Raw genomic sequence first — 21,087 nt, 5'->3', positions numbered from 1 at the left:
TCACTTATTTGCCAAGTTCTTTTCAGAAATCGGGTATTACCATAAAATTTCTAAAGAGGACCAATTGCTAAGTTTTGTTTTTAAAAACTCTGGGTCCAAAACCATAAAGGTATTTATCAGGAGCAAATACTGATATGGTAGCACAATGGTTTAATGTTGTCCTGAAACCCAGGATTTGTCACTTAGCAGCAGTGTTGTCCACATGGAGCCAGACGGCGGTCTCCACAGTCCTAGTCAGACACAGGCACATCTCATACAGTTGATACTTACACCAGATGCAGAAGAGGGGGAATGTCCACATGCAAACAGCGCAGTTGTACGCTTTCTCTTACCAATTTGTGGAACTACAGACTTTAACATCAACAGTAGACACACATTCTAGTTTTGAATTCATGAATGGGAGAGGAGTCATGACAGAGGACAAGACTGGAACGACCTGGTCGGCACCAGACGGTGCTGGTGAACCTGGAAAATAACTAAACTCTGCACTGAGCTGGAGTGGTGACTAGCTGTGAACATCACAATGTGACACTGAGGACTTACGTACAAACAAAACATTGCCAAGCCGTTTAGAAAGACCTTGTCAGTGGCTCCTTGGTTTTCACTACAGGTTTGGTTAAGGACTGATACATTTTAAAAATACACGAGAGGATTGCAGGTTCTCCTCAGGGTGAGAGAAACCCAGCACCACACTGATGAGACATTTTGGAGACTGTCACAGGAAAGTCACATTTATAATTTTGAAAGCTGCTGAAGACTGCTGGGAGATGCAGACACGCAGGAGAGCGGACGGGAAGCACACTTTCTATGACAGCAGGTCATGCAGAGGGCAGCACGCTGCGGGCGGGGAGGGGAGGGGTGGGATCAGAGAGGGTGGTTTTTAAAATGGCATTGGATAATGCAACCAAGACTTGTCACTTAAGATTTTTTGTAGCAAAGACTGGCTTTAATTGTTGGAAAGAAAAACGCACTGTTTGGCTGGCTCAAACAAAGGGACAATGATTTGGTAAACAAATGACCATGATCTAGGAGACACAGGAATTAATTACTCATCAAGCTTAGTTCTAAAACTGTTCTAAGGAAATTAAGGCATGTTTCAACTGAAATGAAAACAGAGTAAAACTGAACAATTTAATAACTGCACATTAGGATAGAGGAAAAGGTGCTGGGGGAAAAAGTGGCTCAACTAGAGTCCCCATACAAAATGAGGCCCACTTTAGCTCGGAAAAGAAACATTTAAAAAGCCAACACAAAATCAGTTCTAAGGGGATTTTCTGCTTTAGTCCTGCCTTTACTCACTCCACAGATGTTTATGCTCGATCTCTGTTAGCACATCGTGGTCAGAGCCGTACGTAGGTAATGTGCACCGCTGTACGGTACAAAGCCCTCTGTGATGGTAGAGAAGAGAAGTCAGCCGCCATCGTCAGCTTCTAGCCACGGCTACCCCATGTGTGTCAGAGATCTGTGCTCCAAGGGGTGGGATTTCAGGGGTTAATTTTTTGGAAGGAGGCTGCCGGGCCTTTCTTCAAAAGTACCTGTAGGCAGACTGGAACCTCTGACCTCTCAGTTAGCAGTATGCCACTCAGTGGGTGAGAAAGTGGAGAGAGCAATAATATGCCATCCCCCAGATTTAAAGAAGGCTCTTGTGCTTCTTATATCGCTGAGCAAATCATCTTACATTTTTACTTTAAAAAAAAGGTAAGAAAGATGCCCCCAGGATAAAGCTATTTCAGAGTACAAGGCAAAAGCCATTGACAGTATGTGAGCAGTGACATGGAAAAATAAATTTAGACAGAAAGAGTGGGTACCAGTACTTTAAAAAGTTGGGGAGAAACAGGAAATGCAAGGAAAGACATAAGCATCGGAGGAAAGATGGGCTGCTGGGAAGGCACTGTCGTCACCAAGAGTCAGGGAGAGCAGACCTTTCGTTCCCACTCACAAGCGGGCTAGGCTAACTGCGCTCCTGGCCTCGGTCTACCTGGAGTCCGTACACCAGGTCTAACTACCCAACACTGAGCCTGTCTGTGCTGGTCCGGACCCCTCAGAAAGAAGACAAGCTGAGAAACCAGATCTGACCCTTCTGCTCAGTTCTAATGGGTCGCCGTCAGTTGGAATCAACTCGTTGGCAGTGACTTTGATCTGGTCTATCGAAAATAGAGAAGAATACTTCTTGAACATAGAATGTCGTTTCTCATACGTATTTTGTGTTTTCTGGTTTTGTGTCTTCCATCTACAATGTCCTTCACTAGGTTAGCCTGAAACATTCCCATCCGCCCTCCAAAACCAGACTAATGCCAACTGTCACTGAGAGAGAGCAGCGTATTACATGACGAAGACGTCATGTTGGCCCCACTGGTCTACACTGTGAATGTCAGTTCTGCCTTTCTATGCATCTTACCAGACAGACAGTTCCCCAAAAGCAGGGCTGTATCTCAGAGATCTGTGGCACCTGAGCACCTGCTGGCTAGTACACAGAAGGCTGTATCCAGAAAGTAGGACTTGGAGGCAAACCAAGGGGGAATAAAGGAGTAATTATTTATTTTGAGGACAGTCTTCATTTGATAAACTACAGGATCCCACTATGCCATGCTTTAAATACACTGAAATAATCTGTATGCAATCTGTTGTAAGCCGGATAAATCTATTCAGAATTGTTTTTTTTAAGTTTGGTCAACCACAAAGATACATTGGGCTGGATTTAACCAAAGAGAATGATGTAAAAGTGAAATTAAATTTTGTAGTGGCCTAAATGCTAATGGACATCTGGAATTTATTAGCTATTAGGTATGTTCATTTTAAAAAGAGGTAACTTTATTCTAGGCAGGTCAATAAATGTGTTGGCCAATTTTGAGTCAAGGAACTATATAGAGAACTTTCTGATGAGCAAGGGTCACTGTGCTAGCCCAATGATGAGGCAAGCAATTATGTTTTCAAAGAAACATTCTCAAAAGGAAAAAGATGCAAATGTTGAGAGAAAGAAATGGAAGAAGTCCAATGTCAGAATCAAAATAACCCACTGCCATTGGGTGAATTATGCCTCACGGAGACCCTACAGAGCAGAGCGGGGACAACTGCTCCTTAAGGTTCCTGAGACTCAATCTTCATGGAGAAAGACAGTCTCGTCTTTTCCTGAGGTGTTGACGCTGGTGGGTTTGAACCACCAATCTTGTGGTTAGCAGCGCAACATTTAACCCACTGCACCACCAGGCTCCTTACACTCAAGATAAAACCTATTTTTAATATCCTCAAAAGAAATAACAATAGCAAAATCTGGCCCTGTATACAGGGTATATAAAATGTTACCACTAATGGGTCAAGCCACGAATTCTACACTGGCTGATGATCCAGGCAATATGCACCATATTTAGCTAACTTAAGCCTGCCTTTAAGAAGTGAACACTTTACACGTAGCCCTTCATTATTTGCTGTTCTACCCATTATCACAAAATACGCTACCCACATTCACAAATTAATGATCCCAAACCCTTACAGACGAGTCAACTGAGAACAAAGACTTTTAAATATTGTATTAAATTAATGCTGCTCACTTGACGACAGCATGTAAAATTTATAAAAAGATCAAGTGCCAAGTCTTGAACAAGATCTTGACTGTTTCAAAAGCCAAGATGCTGCCAATGTAAGGGATTTCAGACAAAGAGGAGCGAGGAGGTAGACCAGCAGGGAGATGTACAAGACCAAGTTTGAAACGGATGCAAATAAACTAAAATAGAGCTCGAATGTAAGTTGCCTCATCTGAAAGAATACTCGTCAAGTCAGCAGTCTGCCCAACATCCCCAAGCTGATTAAAATCCATGCTAAACATGCACTTAAAAGAGCACTGTTAAATTGTTGAGAAGGGCCAAGCAAGCAAGCATTCAGCTAATGCATTCTGCCCCCCAAACCCAACAATTTAAAATGGTCCTGATACCCTGATACTCACACATCACTACTCCTTACAAGCCTGCATACAAATTGAAGAGAACTCTTACTGATAATATAATGAGGGGAGGGCAGTGACAACAAATTGTTGTTACATTGAGGAAATAAGCTATAAATCTGTCTCGTAGGAATCATCTTAATGTCACAGGGGAAAATTATAAATGAATTCTATAAAATGGAATTATGTAACATCACAGAAATAAAACTGTTATCTGGGGCATCAGGGGTCTGGATTGTTTTGTTTTTGAAACCAGAAAATGTCTGGAGTATTTAGAAATCTGTTCATATGCTCTATTGCAGATATAAAAGTAAGGGGGCAGGGAAGGGCTGAGGTGTCACATGATTTAAAGGCCTGAATGCTTTTTCTTCACCTTTCTTAACAGTACTTTTAGTGATCAGTTAAAGATAGCAACGTTCACACGGAAACATCAATTTACTAACACTTGTTTTTTCCCAAATGGACCCACAGAAGCGGAAGCTGTATTGACAGCCAACAAGCAAAGCATCCCCATGCACCAGGTTGTGACACTTACCTGCCCTCTCAGACCGTACTACAATAGTCATGCAACATAAAACAAGCAGAAGGCAGATTACTTAAAGGTCTGTGAACCTAATGATTTTCCTTAGTTTGTTTTTTTTAAGAAATTCTGAATAGAAATAGTAAATTTTTAAAACTTTTCAAATTAGTCAATTATAAGGATTCAATAATTTAGGTTCACACTTACCTTTTAATATTATGCCCGAATGACTGAGCTTTGAATGGCCTTCGTGAACAGATTTGTATTTCGAACACTGAGCAATTGAAACCCAGTTTCAATTTTTTCCTCAACTGCAATACAAGGTTTCCCCAAATAAATACACAGGTCGTATTTGCTCTTCCCACCCAAGTTTTTTTTCTTGAGAAAGGTTTTCATTTGAGACTAGACTTCACATTATAAAAGAGAAAAATCTCTTCTTCCAAAAATTCAGGTAGAGATGTTTGATCATCACCATTTAATTGATTAAATAGGACTTCCGGTTCTAGAAGGCACTGGCATTTGACTCATACAATTCAGAGCTCAGTCATGCAAAGCGGTTAAGAGATGGCAAGGTGGACACGGTCATGTAGTATAAGACAGACGCAGTCTACTGCAGGCAAAGAGAAATAGATATAAAATCATCTTCTCACTTTCAAAATCAAGGAAAAAATTTGGCCCCTGCTCAAGGTCTGTGCATGTCAAAACTTTAAGAAGATTCCCCATGTTAAGGTACCTGTCAAGACAAGAATGAGAAAAGAGAAAATATCCCTTTATAAAAAAGAACATCTCAAATTTATTTTAAAAAAAGAAAGAAAGGAAAAGTTAACGGGGAAGCGTTCGTTAGGCCATGACCTCCTCCTCCAGGGCACTCAGACTGTGCTCCGGCAGACACAAGCCTGGCTTTCAAGGTGGTGGGCTGGAGCACCTAGAGGTGGAATGCGGGTTTCCTGCACACAAGGACATGACTCTCGTTCCGATTCTGCTCAAAATTCGCCCAACACAAGGCTCATTATGGCCTTATAATGAAATATTCTTTTAAGTATTCCAACAGTGCTAGTGCGCTTGAAAAGAAATCTCCGACCAAGAATTGTTCGCATGCAGTTGTGTTGATAATGCACTCCAGCGGCCACGCATTCCACAGCTACATGAGAAGTGCTTTGGCCAAAGCACCCCTTGGCATTTCTGCAGGATGTAAGACTAACCATCCTGTGGTTATGAAATACAGCATGGATTGCTAACCAACCTGGATTGTTACTGATTTAACGATTACTTAAAATACAGGTGCTGCACACTTTTTTTTTTAACATGATTCAAGAATTGCAAGCAAACAGATTGTTGCACATAGTCACTAAGGTATACTGTGAGAATGTTCATCATAAGGCTACTTGCTTCATGGACTAATGAAAGGACAGCACTGGCTACAGACTCAACATGATTTCAGCAAATGAAAAACTAAAGAATTATACATATGATGATGATGTTTGCCTACGGCTGAAAAAAACAAAAACAAAAACAAAAAAAGTACCATGCAACTTAAAAAAACTTTTTTGCTCCCCATGTTTTATCAACAAATATTCTGGCTGGCCTTCACTGCGGTGTGAGGATAATTCATCTTTCAACTTTACCAGTATGCACCAGCTGTGAAGGGCTAAAGAGACTTACTTTCAAAGTCCAAGAAAAAATGTGCTGCATTGTGGTCTATGTCCCTGGTTAGCACCTTAATGAGATTACCCATGCCAGCAAACCTAAAAATAAAAATGGCAACATCGTTTAGTTCCAGTAAAAAGGTTTCAGCAAGAGGCCTGGGATTCCGCAAAGCTGGCTTGCTCGTAATTACCAGCAGGTGCAGGTTTATATGCTTCTGGCATTGAAAATTTGTAACAACAAAAGCACAATTGGCGCTCAGTTCGTTTTATTAGTCCCTGCCCCTTTTATCCACTTATCAAAAAAGTTACATAAAGCAAGATGGGGGGGAAAGGGCAGATCTTTACATATAACTCATAATATTTACATCTGAGTAGTACTATGCTACCATTATACCTTTAAAATTCTTGAGGCAAATAATATTTAAATTAGCACCCAAAATGGATTGTTCAGAATAAGCCAATAACGAGACCATCCTATGTAAGTAACAGAAATACTTCTTGCAAAAGCGAATCTTATTGGGAATACAAGAAAGGCTGTATTCAAACCACATTTAACCATTGACATCTGAAGGAAGTTATCAGTTAGTGACTTGATAAAAAAAAAATCACCACATAAACCAGTCTTTCATACATCTTCTATACCTTTAAGATGGAGGAAACTTTGTATTGCTGAACTCTTCCATTTAATATTCAAATACAGCTTAAAATCACATATTAGGCATGTCTAAACACAGCAAACAAAGCACAACATAGTCAATGTTCAGAGAAAAAAAACAATCACAGTCCCAGCGTAACTCGCCCGATGACTCGTATTTGGTGAGGACAGAGGTGTTGAGTACATCCGGGACACACCAGGGTCTGACCTGGAAGTTGTCACTACAGCCAAGGCAGATGCCCACATCCTCCCCACCTCCACTGTCAGTATCTCAAGATTTTTCTACAAAGAGTAAGTCACTGAACAAATCACACCAAACCTGTCCATGACAACACTTCCAATGGAGGAGGCAGATGCCGCATCACTCGCCCCCATTATGTGATAGTTCATTGGCACTTCTGGCCTCTGAGCTGCCCTACCTTTCTCTGCCTGCTCCCCGACAATGGCTGTATGCTCCCCAAAGATGAAATGGATATATAAGTACATGCAGATCTTTATATGGAACCGTTCTTTGTCAACATCTGATGGTAACTGGACCATATTTATTTTTAACATAAAATTTAGTTTATTACAACAATCCAATTAATTCACAAATATGTTGACTGCCGAGGGGCCCTCCCTTCTGAAACCGTAATATCCCAAAGGGAGATGCAGGATCAGTCTTGTTTTTGACACGACAAATCCCTGTGACATGGCATCGCAGCGGTCTCATGTGATGGCTTACACACAGGGTGATTGGGTGAGACTAAAATAAAGGTTATGGGAGAAACGGTCCATATTTATATTATGTGGAATTTAATAATACCAAGGTTTTGTTAAATATTACACTTAATGAAAAGATGAACAGCGTTCCTAATTGTCACATCCAAAAACTTACCTGAAATCAGTTAACCTTATTCTGTAAACGTTTTAAAGGACCGTTTGTAAACACAGTATTCTATGACTCTAATTGTTTCTTAAGCTTTCAAGTGCTCTCAAACATACACCAACTCTCTAATTCAAAGAGTGAAGACCAAATATACAGAGAATTCTCTAGCAGATCAAAAATGTGACTACAGATTGAAAGATGATCCTGGGAAAGGGAAAGGGCTGCTAATTGTCTGCAGCAGGAAAACGGCTGTGCACTGCAGTGTGAAGGCTGGTCTCTGAAGTCACTCCAGATTTCAACTCCGGCTTATAGCTGCTTGACTTGAGGATGGCAGTTACTCTCTCTCGGGCTCACTTCCTTCACTGGGAAAATGGGTCATTCCGGAGCGCTGAGTGGTCAGTGTCCTTAGCAGTGTCTGGCACACAAGGAGGCATCCGGCAAAGGTGGAGGGTTACAATTCTAACCCCAATCAACCAGTCAACTTTTGACACCAATCATGACTCTCTTTTTCTCCTAACACAAACCAGTCTTCAACTGGTGAATAAAAGGCGATGTGCTAAGTCAGAGTGAATCACGAAGCCCATTTTCACACCTTTTTGGTATAGACCAGGTGTCCTCAAACAGCAGCCTGGGACCCCATGCAGCCCACCGAGGACATTTATCCGGCCCGCCGAGTGTTTTTCCCTGTTTCCTTTTTTACTTCAAAATAAGATATGTGCAGTGTGCACAGGAATTTGTTCATATTTTTTTAAAACTATAGTTCGGCCCTCCAACAGGTCTGAGGGACAGTGAACTGGCCCCGTTTAAAAAGGTTGAGGACTCTGGTCTGGACTATTGCTGAACTGTTCTTCTGGAATGAATTCCAGGAGCAGCAGAAAATCATCAGGTCCAGGAAGGAGGGAGAACCGGAGAGATCAGGCTTCGTCCCTTTTACTCCCTGGATGCGCCCCGCACAGCCAGCCTGCTGGTCTACCCTCAGCAGAATGATGAGCTCGTCCAGCAAGCCCTTTTAGCAAAAAGGTCATCCACTTCCTTCCTATCTTTACAATAAAAATCATTTGGAAGAGAATTATCTAGGAGGAAAAGATTTAGTGTTCACTTTGAAATCATTCATACACTCACTCACTGCCACTGAGTCCATTTTGCGATTCTGGCCCCAATGTAACTCTGCTCTACCCGTTTTTATGACTGCACCAGAGCTGCTCTGACCTGTCATCCCGCCACAGGCAGTTTGAAAACCGTTTGGTTTTAGCTCATAGCTTCTCAAACATGGCACTTCACCAAACAGCTCTTTGTTGTGGGGGGTCTGACCCACATTGTAAAAACATACACACACACCAGCTTCCCCAAGTTACAGTGACCAAAATGTCTCCAGACATTGCCAATGTCTCCTGCAGAGCAAAGCTGCCGCTGGTTGAGAACCGGTGACCTAATGTTTCTTCCACCGCACCACAAGAGACAGTTGGCTGTGAGGAACTCCACCAACAGGTCTGCTGAAAAACTCATGGGACTTTTCAAAGATCTGAAAATAGTTCTATTATAACATTTTGCGAGGATAGACAAAAGAAATTAAATCCGTATCCATCTTGCCCTTTTTAACTCTTCAGCCAAAAATCATTAGCAGCTTAGGTTAAAAAGTAAAACTAACCCCCCTCCAGACCCTCCTCTGCCTGGCAGATCTCAATGAAGTGGACAAACAGTGGTTCCAGGGTCAGCTCTGGTTCCAGACCCCGGCTTTAACACTGCCAGGCATTGTGACTTCAGTCATGTTTCCCAAATTTTCTGTAAAATGGGTGTGATGGCGCCAGCTACAAAGAGTTCCGAAAGTCATTAAACGGGACCCTAAAATAAAGCATGCGGTGCCACCCCTGGCTGTATCCGATGGTATTCCTGCCAGTTGTCAGAGCAACCTGGCGGAACAAAAAGCATCGTGGAATGTGCGGCTTGGGAGCCGGGGCAGCCACACTTCCTGCAGCAGAGGCAGCCAGCTTGTCAGAGTGACTTGAGTGGAGAGTCACAGAAAGGGGGCCTTGCAGCGATGTGTCCCAGCTCCATGGTGAGCTGTTTGGTTTTTCTTTTCCCTCTGTTTTAAGACACCCTGGTTTCTTTTAACCAATCACTTTTAACCTGTTGATTTGGGAGTTCTGTCACCTGCATCTGAAAGAGTTCCGAATAATAAAATATCTATGCTTCGGATGAGTAAGCAAATCCTCATAGATTCAAAACATAAACAAAATTTTAAATAAGCTGTATGTAAATCTCAAGAAAAAATACTACTGTATTTTGGAGGTACTATGTCAAAGTGGGGAGAAAGACGAGGCTTTCTACTCCCGTGAAGCGTGAACCGTCTCAGAGCACAGACACCATTCCACCCTGTCCTGCAGGGTCGCTCTGTGTTGAAATTGGCTCCACAGCAGTGAGTGTGTGAGTGATTTCAAAGTAAATAAATCTTTTTTTCTTCTAAATAATTCTCTTCCAAATAACTTTTCATTGTAAAACTTGGGATTTAAGCTAGATGTTGCAAATAGTTACCAAACAAGAGAGAAGCTATACAAATTTAAAACACAGAAACAGAATGCAGCTGGTGAACTTCTGCGATGATAAGCCCTTCGGTCACAGGCTTGTACAAAAGCGGTGACTTATCTTTACTCTCTCTTCCTTGCAGTCTGTGGGAGTTATTCTGAAGCCCACACAAAGTACTTAATGAACACACTTTCCCCATAGAATACTGGAAAAGCAGTTCCCTTAGAAGTGCTACATTCACTATTCTGTTCCCTCTGGCTTTAGGAACTAAGACATGCACCCGAGCAGGTTCTTACCACAATCCAGATTGCACAGGACATTTCTAAGGAGGGGGGTCAAGTAGGAGGGAAGGAAGAAAAATGCACAACACATCCTGACCAGCTTCACTCTGAATCAGGAATCCTCAGCCTCGTGACCCCTAAGTCTGAGCTGGGTGACACTTAGCAGTTGGGGGGGAGCAGGGTGGAAAGCAACCCCTTACTCAGGTCACAGGCTGCATGAAATTGAGAGGAAGTCTCCTCCACTGGAGGTGGTCTACTTCTTATGTAAGTGGACTGTGGAGTGCACGCTTGCTTCTTGCTCGTTGGGGTCCTGCATCTGGCTCATCGGACCACTTCTTTGGACTTGAACCCACGGCCTGCCAGCGCTGAGAGCCATTAGCAGCCTGCCACCTGGCAGCCACGCAAGTAAGAAGAGGTCTCCAACTTAACATCTGACCTACAGACTTGAACGAAATTGGACTTACCCACTTCTACAATTGTGTGAGCCACTTTCTTGATATAAACTTTCTGTATGTGTGCGCCTATGCATGCATGCTTGTGCGTACATGTCCACACATATTCAGAAAATATGGGATTAACTTAATACCCTTAGCGAGGGAGGCTCTGGCAGCATTTGTTTTACTTGAAAGTTCAGTTAGGTGTACAACCATTTGAACGAGAGCTAGCATCAGAATCCTGCTCGGCTTTTGATAAGGCTGTGACTGACAGCAGGAAAGGGCAGCTGGAAGCACTGGAAACACCACCACAGCCTGTTCTCTTAATCAGCACCCTGGCATTCAGCCATCTTGCTCTGTGGATTCCATCGCTAATTATCTTGCAACCTTCTTCTCGAGTTTACTTTCCCCCTCTTCTGTCGAGATTGCTAAAGAGTCCTTGCCATTTGTTCTTACACAGTGGTGCTGGTGGGCCACTAACTGGCAGACAACAAGGCTCCTTCTCCCTTGACCTTCTTGTTTCTGATCGCTGTGTGGTATACACAAGTGTGAGCAGAATTGTGTGAGCAGAACTTGAGACTGTAGGAATCCAACTTTCCCCTTACCCGCAATCCCACTGAATGGGATAAATAAGTAGACTCAGTGGCCCTCGGGGCTCCATATCCATAGACTCTCAGCCTCAGCACCACCTCAGCCATCTGCTCCATCTCCTCCCCAGACTCAGCGGGTTTCCCATTAGGTCCCCCATCATTGGGAGGCACTAAAAGGAACCTGGCAAGTGGGGAAAGAAGGTCCCTCGCCTTTCTTCACGTCCAGCAGCAAAAGGAGGCTACAGCCCCAGGCTTTGTTTCTCGTGGATGTCCTCCCAGCAGTGCAATGTCAGGCCTCAGGCCCTATAGGTTCCTCTGCGTGCCTGAGATCTGCCTAGCCCCCTCCTCTTCCCGGGGAGCCTCCCTGCCTACTCCCCTTCTCACTCTAGCAGTGACAGTTGCTCCCTGTGGTTACTATGAATATCTGGGTTGCCTCAGCACCTTCCTTCAGCTCTTTCAGGCTCCCAGCACTGTGTCCACAGTCTATTAATCCCCTGCTTCCCTATATGGAGGGTGGCTCCTGCTTTCCTGCTCTGAGTGTGCTGGGCACCGGGGACAGTAGGGTTTCCTCCACCATACCAACCCTCTCCACCTCACCTGTTTCCATGGAGCCGTCTGAAAGTCCCCGGTCCTCAACAGCTGTGAGTAAAGAGAGCCTTTGCCTCTGCCCTGTGGGTACTAGCTATAAGGAAAGGAGGGGCTACTGACAATCGCAGGGCTGAGTCTTACTGTGTCCCTGCCCCTAAAGCCATCCCAAGAGTACTCCAACCTCACAATGAACAACCTAACCCATGTCCACTTCAATCAATTTTTTTGGCTAATAAACTACATGTAGGTTAAATCTTTTGACTTAAAGAGCTTAAATTCTTACAAGAAATTGACTTAGAGAAATAAACCATGGCCTAAAAAGGACACAGCTGTATCTGTAGGCATGTGTATATATGTTAACGTGTACTACAATTTACCATACATACTCACATATAAGCCGACCTGAATACTAGCCGAGGCACCTAATTTTACCACAAAAACTGCATTAAAAAAGTGCTGAAAAACTCAGCTTATACTCAACTTATATTATACTCGTGTATAATATACAGTATATTCTTTGCATATATTAAGCCTAACGGGGGCACAGTTATTGATAGTACCAAGACATAACCTAACATCCCACAGGGCTGGTTTACAAAGTATGAAGGCTTGGGGCTCATCATTTCAGGGAACAACTTGGCCAGCTGTCAATACACAGTTCATGAAAATAAATCTCCGTTTGTTGACCAGCATCAGGGGTCTTAAAAGTGCATGTAAATATTGATCACTACCTGTCTGTTTAAAAAAAAAAAAAAAAGGCTTAGGTAAAAAACTAGTCCACAGTCCATGCAATCACAGCCTCTCCCAGCCTGCGCCCGAAACAACTAGATGGCACCCTCCTCCCACGGCTGATTGCTCTGGTCAGGGACACGACGCACAGCCCGTTACAACTGGAGGAGACTAGAGCAAAACTCGAAACCTTAAACAAGACAAGACTTAGTGAACCACCGATGCAAAGGGTAACCAGGAGACTACTTGGATTTGGGACCGAAGCCACCCCTGCTGTCATGTGACCTTCGGTGAGAATAATAGGCTAGCTTATAAAATAAGCAGGATCACTCAGAATACTAGGCTCCCCAAAATAACTAACTACACGCAACCAAATGGCCAACAACGAAGACAGGGAGGCTAGATTCATGGTAAGAACCCACTGAATGGGAACACAGCACACTTCCACCGACACATCGTGAAGAATGTGACCAACAGAATGAAGCAGGTTGTGTAGAAACTGTTGTGGGGAAAAGGTGGAGACACATGGTACAAATCCTCTTTTTCTCACTCAATTCCCTTGATTTATTTTTCTTTTGAGAATCATCCATGTAATTCATTAATTTTAATGGTTACATACTATATTCCACTGCTCAAAGAAGCCAGTTTGGTTTTTCAATTCCTGGCTGATGAACAATGAAGGTTATTTCCCATTTTCTGTAACAATGAAATCTTGCTTTATATATATATTTATATTTATGTATGTATCTGTACACACACACACACACACAATATATTAAACGTGGCCATGTACAAGAATTTCTAGAACAGCGGTTCTCAACCTGTGGGTTGCGACCCCTTTAGGGGTGGAACGACCCTTTCACAGGGGTCGCCCGATTCATAACAGTAGCAAAATGACAGTGATGAAGTAGCAACAAAAATAATTTGATGGTTGGGGGTCACCAGCACATGAGGAACCGTATGAAAGGGTCGCGGCATGAGGAAGGTTGAGAACCACTGCTCTAGGGGATTCAGCCAAAACCAGATGCATTGCCATGGAGTGGATCTTGACTCCCGGTGACGCTAAAGAGAGAGGCTACTTAGAAACGCACAGGCAGCTTACTTTACTAGGAGGGGCCAAAGTGCTAGCCAAGGTACTGCTATCACTGTGCCAGGGATAACGAAAAAGATGTCCTCGTTGCCCATCTGCTAAGATTCACAACTAATATTTAGAGTATGAAAAAACTCGTTTGTACTTTTGTCATTATTAGTAAAAATGAGCATCGTTTTAAGTGCTCATTAGCCATGTGGGCTTCCTGCTGTGAAACCGGGTAAGGAGAAAGCAGGAGGAAGGGGAAGCTTCCTCATTCTGCCCCTGTGACAGCTGCTATAGGGACAGGGAGGGAGGGAGCCCAGGGAGGCAGCCAGCTCTCTCTGCACAGGCCTTCCACTTTTGCTCCTCCAGCTTTTGTAGTCTCTTTGCCACCAAGCTCTACACTGAAAACACCCTCTGTCTGAAATGCCCGGAGTGGTTTGTTTTCCTAACTGGACTTCAACTGATATGCTTGCAATTCCTCCAATCCCTGTGGAGTTAGGAATTCTTTAGACATTCAGGACACAAATCTTTTGATGCTTACATACAAAGCAAAAACTTTCTGCCAACTTGTATACAGGTCATTATTCTGTTTATGGAGTTGTATGTCCCACATTATCAAGTTTTCCATCTTTTCGTTGTGGTCTCTGCCTACTGTTAAAGTAGTAAAAAGTCTTCAAAATCGCCGAACTACTACCCTTGGCCTCTTATTCAGCCTTGTATGAATATCATGTTCCATGAAAAGCTGATGGGTTTTTATTCTGTTCTTCATTTAAAAGATTACAGAAGTATTAATATAAACGTCATCCTTGCATTTTAAGGATCGACCCTATTTGGTCATTTTTGAAGAACAGATTTTTAGTTTGGGTTTACCAATAATTTACTTTGGATTATTTCATAGGTGAGACAGACCTAAAATTTTTCTCTCCATCCTCATTCACTTTTGCTATCAAGTTTACTTTACATATAGATTCTGGGTTGTTTATATAAGTGTTCTTTCTTAAAACAAACATACGTAGTAGATCTAAATCTTTTCATCGCCGACACTCTAGCTTCTGGCAATTCAAGTCAAATCTTGATCCTAGGACTAAGGCATTCTCAAAAACAGCAGTGCTCTCTAGACCACCACCCTGGGCAATAACTGAGGGCTCTGAAGGGCATCCCGACCCACTACATGAAGCCATTCCACCCCCACCCTCTGCCGCCTTTCCAGCTATCGCCAAGTTACAGCAAAAAGAGCAGGATCCAGGCTGATGGCAGTGAAGAAATGAACTAGTGTGTTCGACTATGCACCACTCCTCCCTCCGGGGTGGGAAACATGCAATCTCCAGCCACTAGGCACCGCACCAGGGTCTCACAAACAGGAGTAAAGTATCATTGCCAGTCTTAGTTTTGTTCTCTCTGGTTGGGTTGGGGACTCTTCTACTGGTCCCTTTGAAGGCAGACATTGCGCAGAAAAGCTCTATAAGCAACAGTCACTGAATCAGAGAATCCTAAGCCAAGAAGGGCCATCCACACTAAAACAGCAACATACCTTAGACATTAACCTTAGTGTGAATTTACTCTACAACATGCATGCCAAGTAGCTTTCTAGCCTCCATGAAAATACTTATTTCCAAGGAGTAACTATTTCCAAGGAGTAAGTCATTGGATTTTGAAATGAACTTGATTCTAGAAACGTCAGTAAATGTTTTAGAAATTTCAGTGTATATTTATAAACTCCCCATGTCAACCACTATAAAGGGAGAGAACTTTGATTCATAATAAATACAGTATGAGTCACACAATTCTTAGGCCAAGATCCACCCACAGGTAATTTCTCCTCTTAAGGAGCCCTGTCAAGTAAGCATTGGACTGCTAACTGCAAAGTTCGTGGTTCAAACCCACCAGCCGCTCCATGGGAGAAAGATGAGGCTGTCTGCTCCTATAAAGATTTACAGCCTCAGAAACCCTGTACAGGGTTGATATGAGTTAGAATTGACTCCAGAGTGGATTTGGTTTGGGTTGAACTTTCCCTTCTGTGGTTCTAGTTCCAGTGACCTCCAGGAACCAAAGTAAATAGACAAATATTGCACCATGTGCCAATCCACTCAGCAACTGAAGTTACCTGAAATACAGTCCAATGACAGTCACCCATCAGGCTACAGAGACTGTCACATATGCACGCAATTATAACCAAGGTTCATTATACATATAGCCTGTCTACGAGTTATGAAGACTCAGAACCTGGAAAAGGCTAACGTTTAGAAATGGATATTAACAACCAAAGAACTAAGAACTAAGGGCAACAGAACAGGGTGTGTGTGTGTGTGTGTGTGTGTGTGTTGTCTCTACCCAAATTGCCTTGCACAGCACCTTATAAGGTGTATACACTAAGTAAATGGATGAGATCTTACTGTGCACCATGAGCTAAGTACACACATAACAACACTAAGGGTATTGTAAGATTTTAAAAGTGCACAATGGAATTAGGAGATAATGGCATTCACAAACTCTTTGAAGCCCTCTTGTACAGTATAATCTAATAAAATCTTCAGCTACTTAGCATTCATGATCCCCATTCTGCTTTTAAGAAACCTGACAGAAGGATTAAGTAGTAGTTTGCCAAAGAGCAACCAATTAGTAAGCACTAATGCTGGAATCCAAGCCCAATTCACCTAACCACTGTGCATTAATCTGGCTTCTTATTCAACAAACACAAACATACAATAAACACATTCATCCAAAAGGAGTTAAAACTATTTCTCATAAATGTTCTCAAAACAAGTTTAATTCAATACTAAGATTCAAATTTCTACATGATGCGGGGGGTTGTCGCCTCATAGAAAGCAAATGCTTTCTATGAACAAAGAAAAGAAGGCAGATGCTGTCTTAGAACTGTCTTTAAATATTTATCTACTGGTAGCCAGGCCTTTCTTTGTGTGGCTGACAGACTAAAGGAATTTAACAGTGAAATTACGAGCAGGCAGTCAAAAAACGGTTCTTGTTCTTGACCAAAAGATTAAAAGCAGTCTCTTAAACACAGCTCCCCCAAGCACATCATAATCAAACAGGATACAAAAGCAAGTATTAAATCCATTTTTCTTGTCTTGGTCATTATACATTTAGGTTTTAAGATGTACACTTGAGTGGCTTTTCTGTTAACAAATCAGTACTTGTAATGCTAAGCAGACTCCAGCAGAGGTCACACATTGCACTGTGGTCCTGCAGAGGAGACAGGATTTAGAATTTAATGTGTTCGCATTACATCATTTTAAAAAGTATTGGAGAATAAATAGGGATCCCCTGGGTAGATTGAGAAAGCAAACTCCCTGATTATATTCAAAGAGCAGAGTCTGCTGATACCTTTGACTAAAGAACATTATAAAAGCTGATGGGGAAAAAAAAGGTGACCTTACTGCTGCTCTCTTAGGAGCATAGTAATTTTAAATGGCTTTTAAGAAACCATTGCATAAGAACATACTGCCACCTGTGTATATCATAAACGTTTGAAGCAGGCATGCCATCTAATTAGTACCACTTTTAATGGGATACACACACACACACACACATGCATACATACATACGTGAGAACATGCATATATACATACACGAGTGTGTGTTTAAGCTGTTTGAGTGCTGTTACCATCTGTCTAAAGTTGCTGGGACAGGGCAGAGAAGGTAGTGAAAAGGATGATGGAGGATAGAAGCCACGAAGCTCAATGCCCTCACCACATTGTGGCACGACTTGGGCACAAGCAACAAGTGAGTGAAACAACTGGGTTTATCCAATCACTCATCTGTGCATCTTTGGAGACGACCATCTTCGAAAGGCGGCATCTGGGCCAAACAGGATTGCCAGAATGGACCAAGTACTACAAACAAAACTGAACACAAGCCACCAGGTCCTCTGTAGGACAAATCTCAGGCATTTTTTGCTCTCAACTAACTTTGCCTCTGCCTGGCCAGCCCTTCACTTACAGTCTACAAGCTGCTAGACAAGCACCTGAATTCGTGATGCCCTTCCAGGCTTTTCCTAGCTTAGGCTGGCATACTGTCAAGTAGCCTGTACCGCCAAATAAGCATGAAGCACCTTGTGACTTCTCCAAACTCTACCCTTTGTACCTCCAGGGCACAAGCAAGGGGCACATACTACTATGCACACCCTTGCCATAACAGTTCATTATGACACTGCCCCGCTCAACTTCTGGCAGTCCACAGGGACATTTAATTTTCCCATGTGTAGTTCATGTTCCCGCAACCTGAATGGGAGTTCTTGGAAGGAAGCCCGCTCCAAGTCTTTGCACTTACTACTCCCTCCTCCACTGAACATGCCCTTGGTTGTCACACTGGATCAGCAAAAAGAGATAACCTCTTCAGAGCTACTTCAAGAGGCCCAAGCCTTTATGTCACTGATTAAGATACTGCTTAAGAATTCAACTTTTTAAGATTACAATATTAAAACTAAACTAAAACTAAACTTGCCCAAGTGTAATGGGCGAGAAAGGGTCAGATGACTCTTCAAGAAGAGAGTCCTTAATGCGGGATTCACAGATCCCAGATGGAATTCAGCAGTCGCTAGTCTTGATGGTAATCCTCTTCACCAACCTCCATGTAAAATCCCGAAACTCCACCATCGAGAATGTAGGCAACAAACCACACAAAGAGTATCAGAAATAGTTATGGGTTTGTCACTAAAAGTAATCCCAAACATTTTATTACAGTTGCTGCAGTCACACCATACCATTTGAAATTAAAGGAGGAATTAGCAAACCTGACACTAAAGCTTATGGTCCAAAATGAAAATCACATATACTACTCCTTCACAAATGTCAATTTTTCATATTTGCTAACTAATTTCAGTAGAACGAGTTTTCTTTTTAATACTATCTATTTCATTGCAGGCACAATACAGCCCATTCTGAGGAGGGATTCTACCTGCAATGGAAGAGTAGGTGAATCCAATTCCCAGGGACCACAGTGAGAGCTGACAGGCCAGCTCGAATGAAAGTGTCGGCTAATTTTGAAGCATAAATATCCTGTTTATGGCTAGGAAGAAGAGCACAGAAAGACAGCTTAAGTCAAATACACACCAAACGTTTTCTTGAATAGAAATGGAAAAATTACATTTCAAATACCCACTAACTTGTTATGCTTAAAATGATTATGGAATTGTAAATGTGTAAGTACTTAGGTCACCTGACAGAATATTGGGGAGGGGGGGGTGTTCTTCACTTCTAAGATTTTCTTTAAAAGGTCAGAGCCAATAAACAGGTAGAATTCTCATTTAAGATGGCATGTAAGCGGGTCTTGCCCAAAGAAAACTAGACACACACACACACACACAACTATTAAATTTTTTATTACTAGACTCACAGCTTTGGTTTTTATTGATCAACTACACTGGTGGCAGCTTAAATGACTTTAAAAAGAATTCAATGAGAAGCATACTATTCCCACTAAAAGCAAGGAATAAAGAAAAGTCCTAATTACATATTCTCCACTACTGCCAATTTTAAGTAACAAATTTAAGAAAAAAAGGTTATTTCTAAAGGTACTTTTAGCAATTAAATATTATATATAGAACATCTTCCTTAATTCATTTAGCCAGTGACATTTTTAAAAAGTATGTGTTTCCTTTGTACTAAAATCATCATTTCCCCCCCCAAACAGACTTACCTTCAGCCAGTGCTGGTGATTCTGTCCTTGTCCCTCTACCTGTTTAAAGAAAGAAAAAAAGCGAGTCTGAAACATAATTATACTTTTATACAAGTTTTTTGGGGGGACTAACTTTAAAACTCTCGAGTGGTAACACACGCATGTTTATTAAAGTGAACTCAGAGCCACTGAGTCAAAGACGGCTTATAGAGACCCCTGGGACAGGAGCCCTTGCGGGCTCCGGACACTGTGACTGATTACGGGAGTAGAAGCCCGGCTTCCTCCTGCTCAGGGGCTGGTGGCTTCAAATTGTGGACCTTGAGGGTTGCAGCTCGATGTAACCACTATGCACCAGGCCTCCTCCCAGTGGCCCTACCAAACTGCCCTTGTGGATTTGCAGAGTAGAAGACCCACCTTTGGACCTCAAACCGGTCATGGAAAACTTCTATTGTTTTCCAATTCCACTTTCCATGAACATTTTTAAGCACTTCCAAATCTGTGTGCACATGTGTATATACTAGATTCATTAAGCATATACTATTGAGAGCGGGCCTATCCAATACAAAGGACCCCCAGTGGCACTGTGGTTTATGTACTGGGCTGCTAGCTGAAAAGGTTGGTGGTTCAAACCCACCAGGCACTTCACAGGAGTAGAGAAGGCTGTCTGATCCCCTTAACGGGAAACCAAAATGTCCTGTGAGGTTTCAATGAGTCAATGGACTGTCAAAGGACAATTCACTAGACAGTGTGTTTGGGTTTACCATGTGTAAGTCACACCAGCAGAAGAGAAGATACTGCATCACTCTAACAAGCAAGCTTAGTTCACAGAGAGTAAAGAACAACGCTTTGGAACCTCATCGACGTTTTTGACCAACATAACTTGTCACTTCAATGTGAAAATTTCATTGCCTCATTGTTTATTCTGTATGATGGGGGAATCCTGGGTTTGGCACATACACAAGATCGATATATAAACGTCCCTGATAACCCCTTGAGGGGCTGGGACACACTCACCCAAGATGCTCCCACACTTACGCTGTCTTCCAAAGGCTGGACTGTGGAGGGTGTCTGACAAGGTTTCTTTAAAAACCCCGCGGGTAGAAGAACCAGGGGATCTGAGCAGGGCGGCTGCTAAGTCTCGGGCACAGCTGGACTGGACGTTCAGATTCTGAGGGGAGAGTAGAAGGCACAGGATGGATTCCTGCTGAATCTGAAGGCTACCACCACCTGGCCTCCTTATGCTGGATGGAGGATGTTCAGAACGGAGTTGCCATATTGGGGGTGGGGGTGTGTGTAAAGTCATCCTAACCACCCTGAGCCTCTCTGGCTGCTGCTACACAACAGGGACAGGAAGCCGTCGACTTAAAACCAGGAGGACTCTGCTGGCGGTGCCATGCTCAATGACTACAAGCAGGAATTGGGGCAGCAATGAAGGCTGCCCCAGACCAGACCACTGAAGTGCAGGCCTGAAGGTGAGGATAACCGGAAATGGGGGGTGACTCACTGCAATGATGCTTATCAATGCTCTATCACCCCAGGACCCGATGCAGCAGGGAGGTCTAGAGTGCATTCCAGTCATCCTCCTGTTTGAAGTCTACTGTGTGGAC

The 21,087-nt window shown here is 42.8% G+C and overlaps 1 protein-coding gene across 3 annotated transcripts in view; it reads right to left on the bottom strand.

The window, feature by feature from the left end:
• CYRIB (CYFIP related Rac1 interactor B) overlaps window positions 1-20,562 on the bottom strand; it is a 45,668-nt gene extending 25,106 nt beyond the window's left edge. Inside the window, exons 1-3 of one of the 3 annotated variants that reach the window (XM_004697393.2) lie at window positions 20,516-20,562; window positions 19,502-19,540; window positions 5,108-5,190 (exon numbers count right to left, since the gene is read on the bottom strand). In XM_004697393.2, the coding sequence (XP_004697450.1) occupies window positions 5,108-5,180 (73 nt within the window). In that variant the 5' untranslated portion in view covers window positions 5,181-5,190; window positions 19,502-19,540; window positions 20,516-20,562. Of the gene's footprint in view, window positions 1-5,107; window positions 5,191-6,119; window positions 6,203-18,760; window positions 18,778-19,501; window positions 19,541-20,515 lie in introns of those variants that run through there. The other 2 variants (XM_004697394.2, XM_045296007.1) reach the window with 2 other exon arrangements.
• Window positions 20,563-21,087: the final 525 nt, after the last annotated feature.

This window comes from Echinops telfairi, unplaced genomic scaffold, assembly GCF_000313985.2.
Source record: "Echinops telfairi isolate 266 unplaced genomic scaffold, ASM31398v2 ScPeMD7_1;HRSCAF=3_0, whole genome shotgun sequence".
NCBI lineage: Eukaryota > Metazoa > Chordata > Mammalia > Afrosoricida > Tenrecidae > Echinops > Echinops telfairi.
The sequence above is the reverse complement of the archived record's forward strand: the minus strand, read 5'-3'. Positions and strand labels throughout refer to the sequence as shown.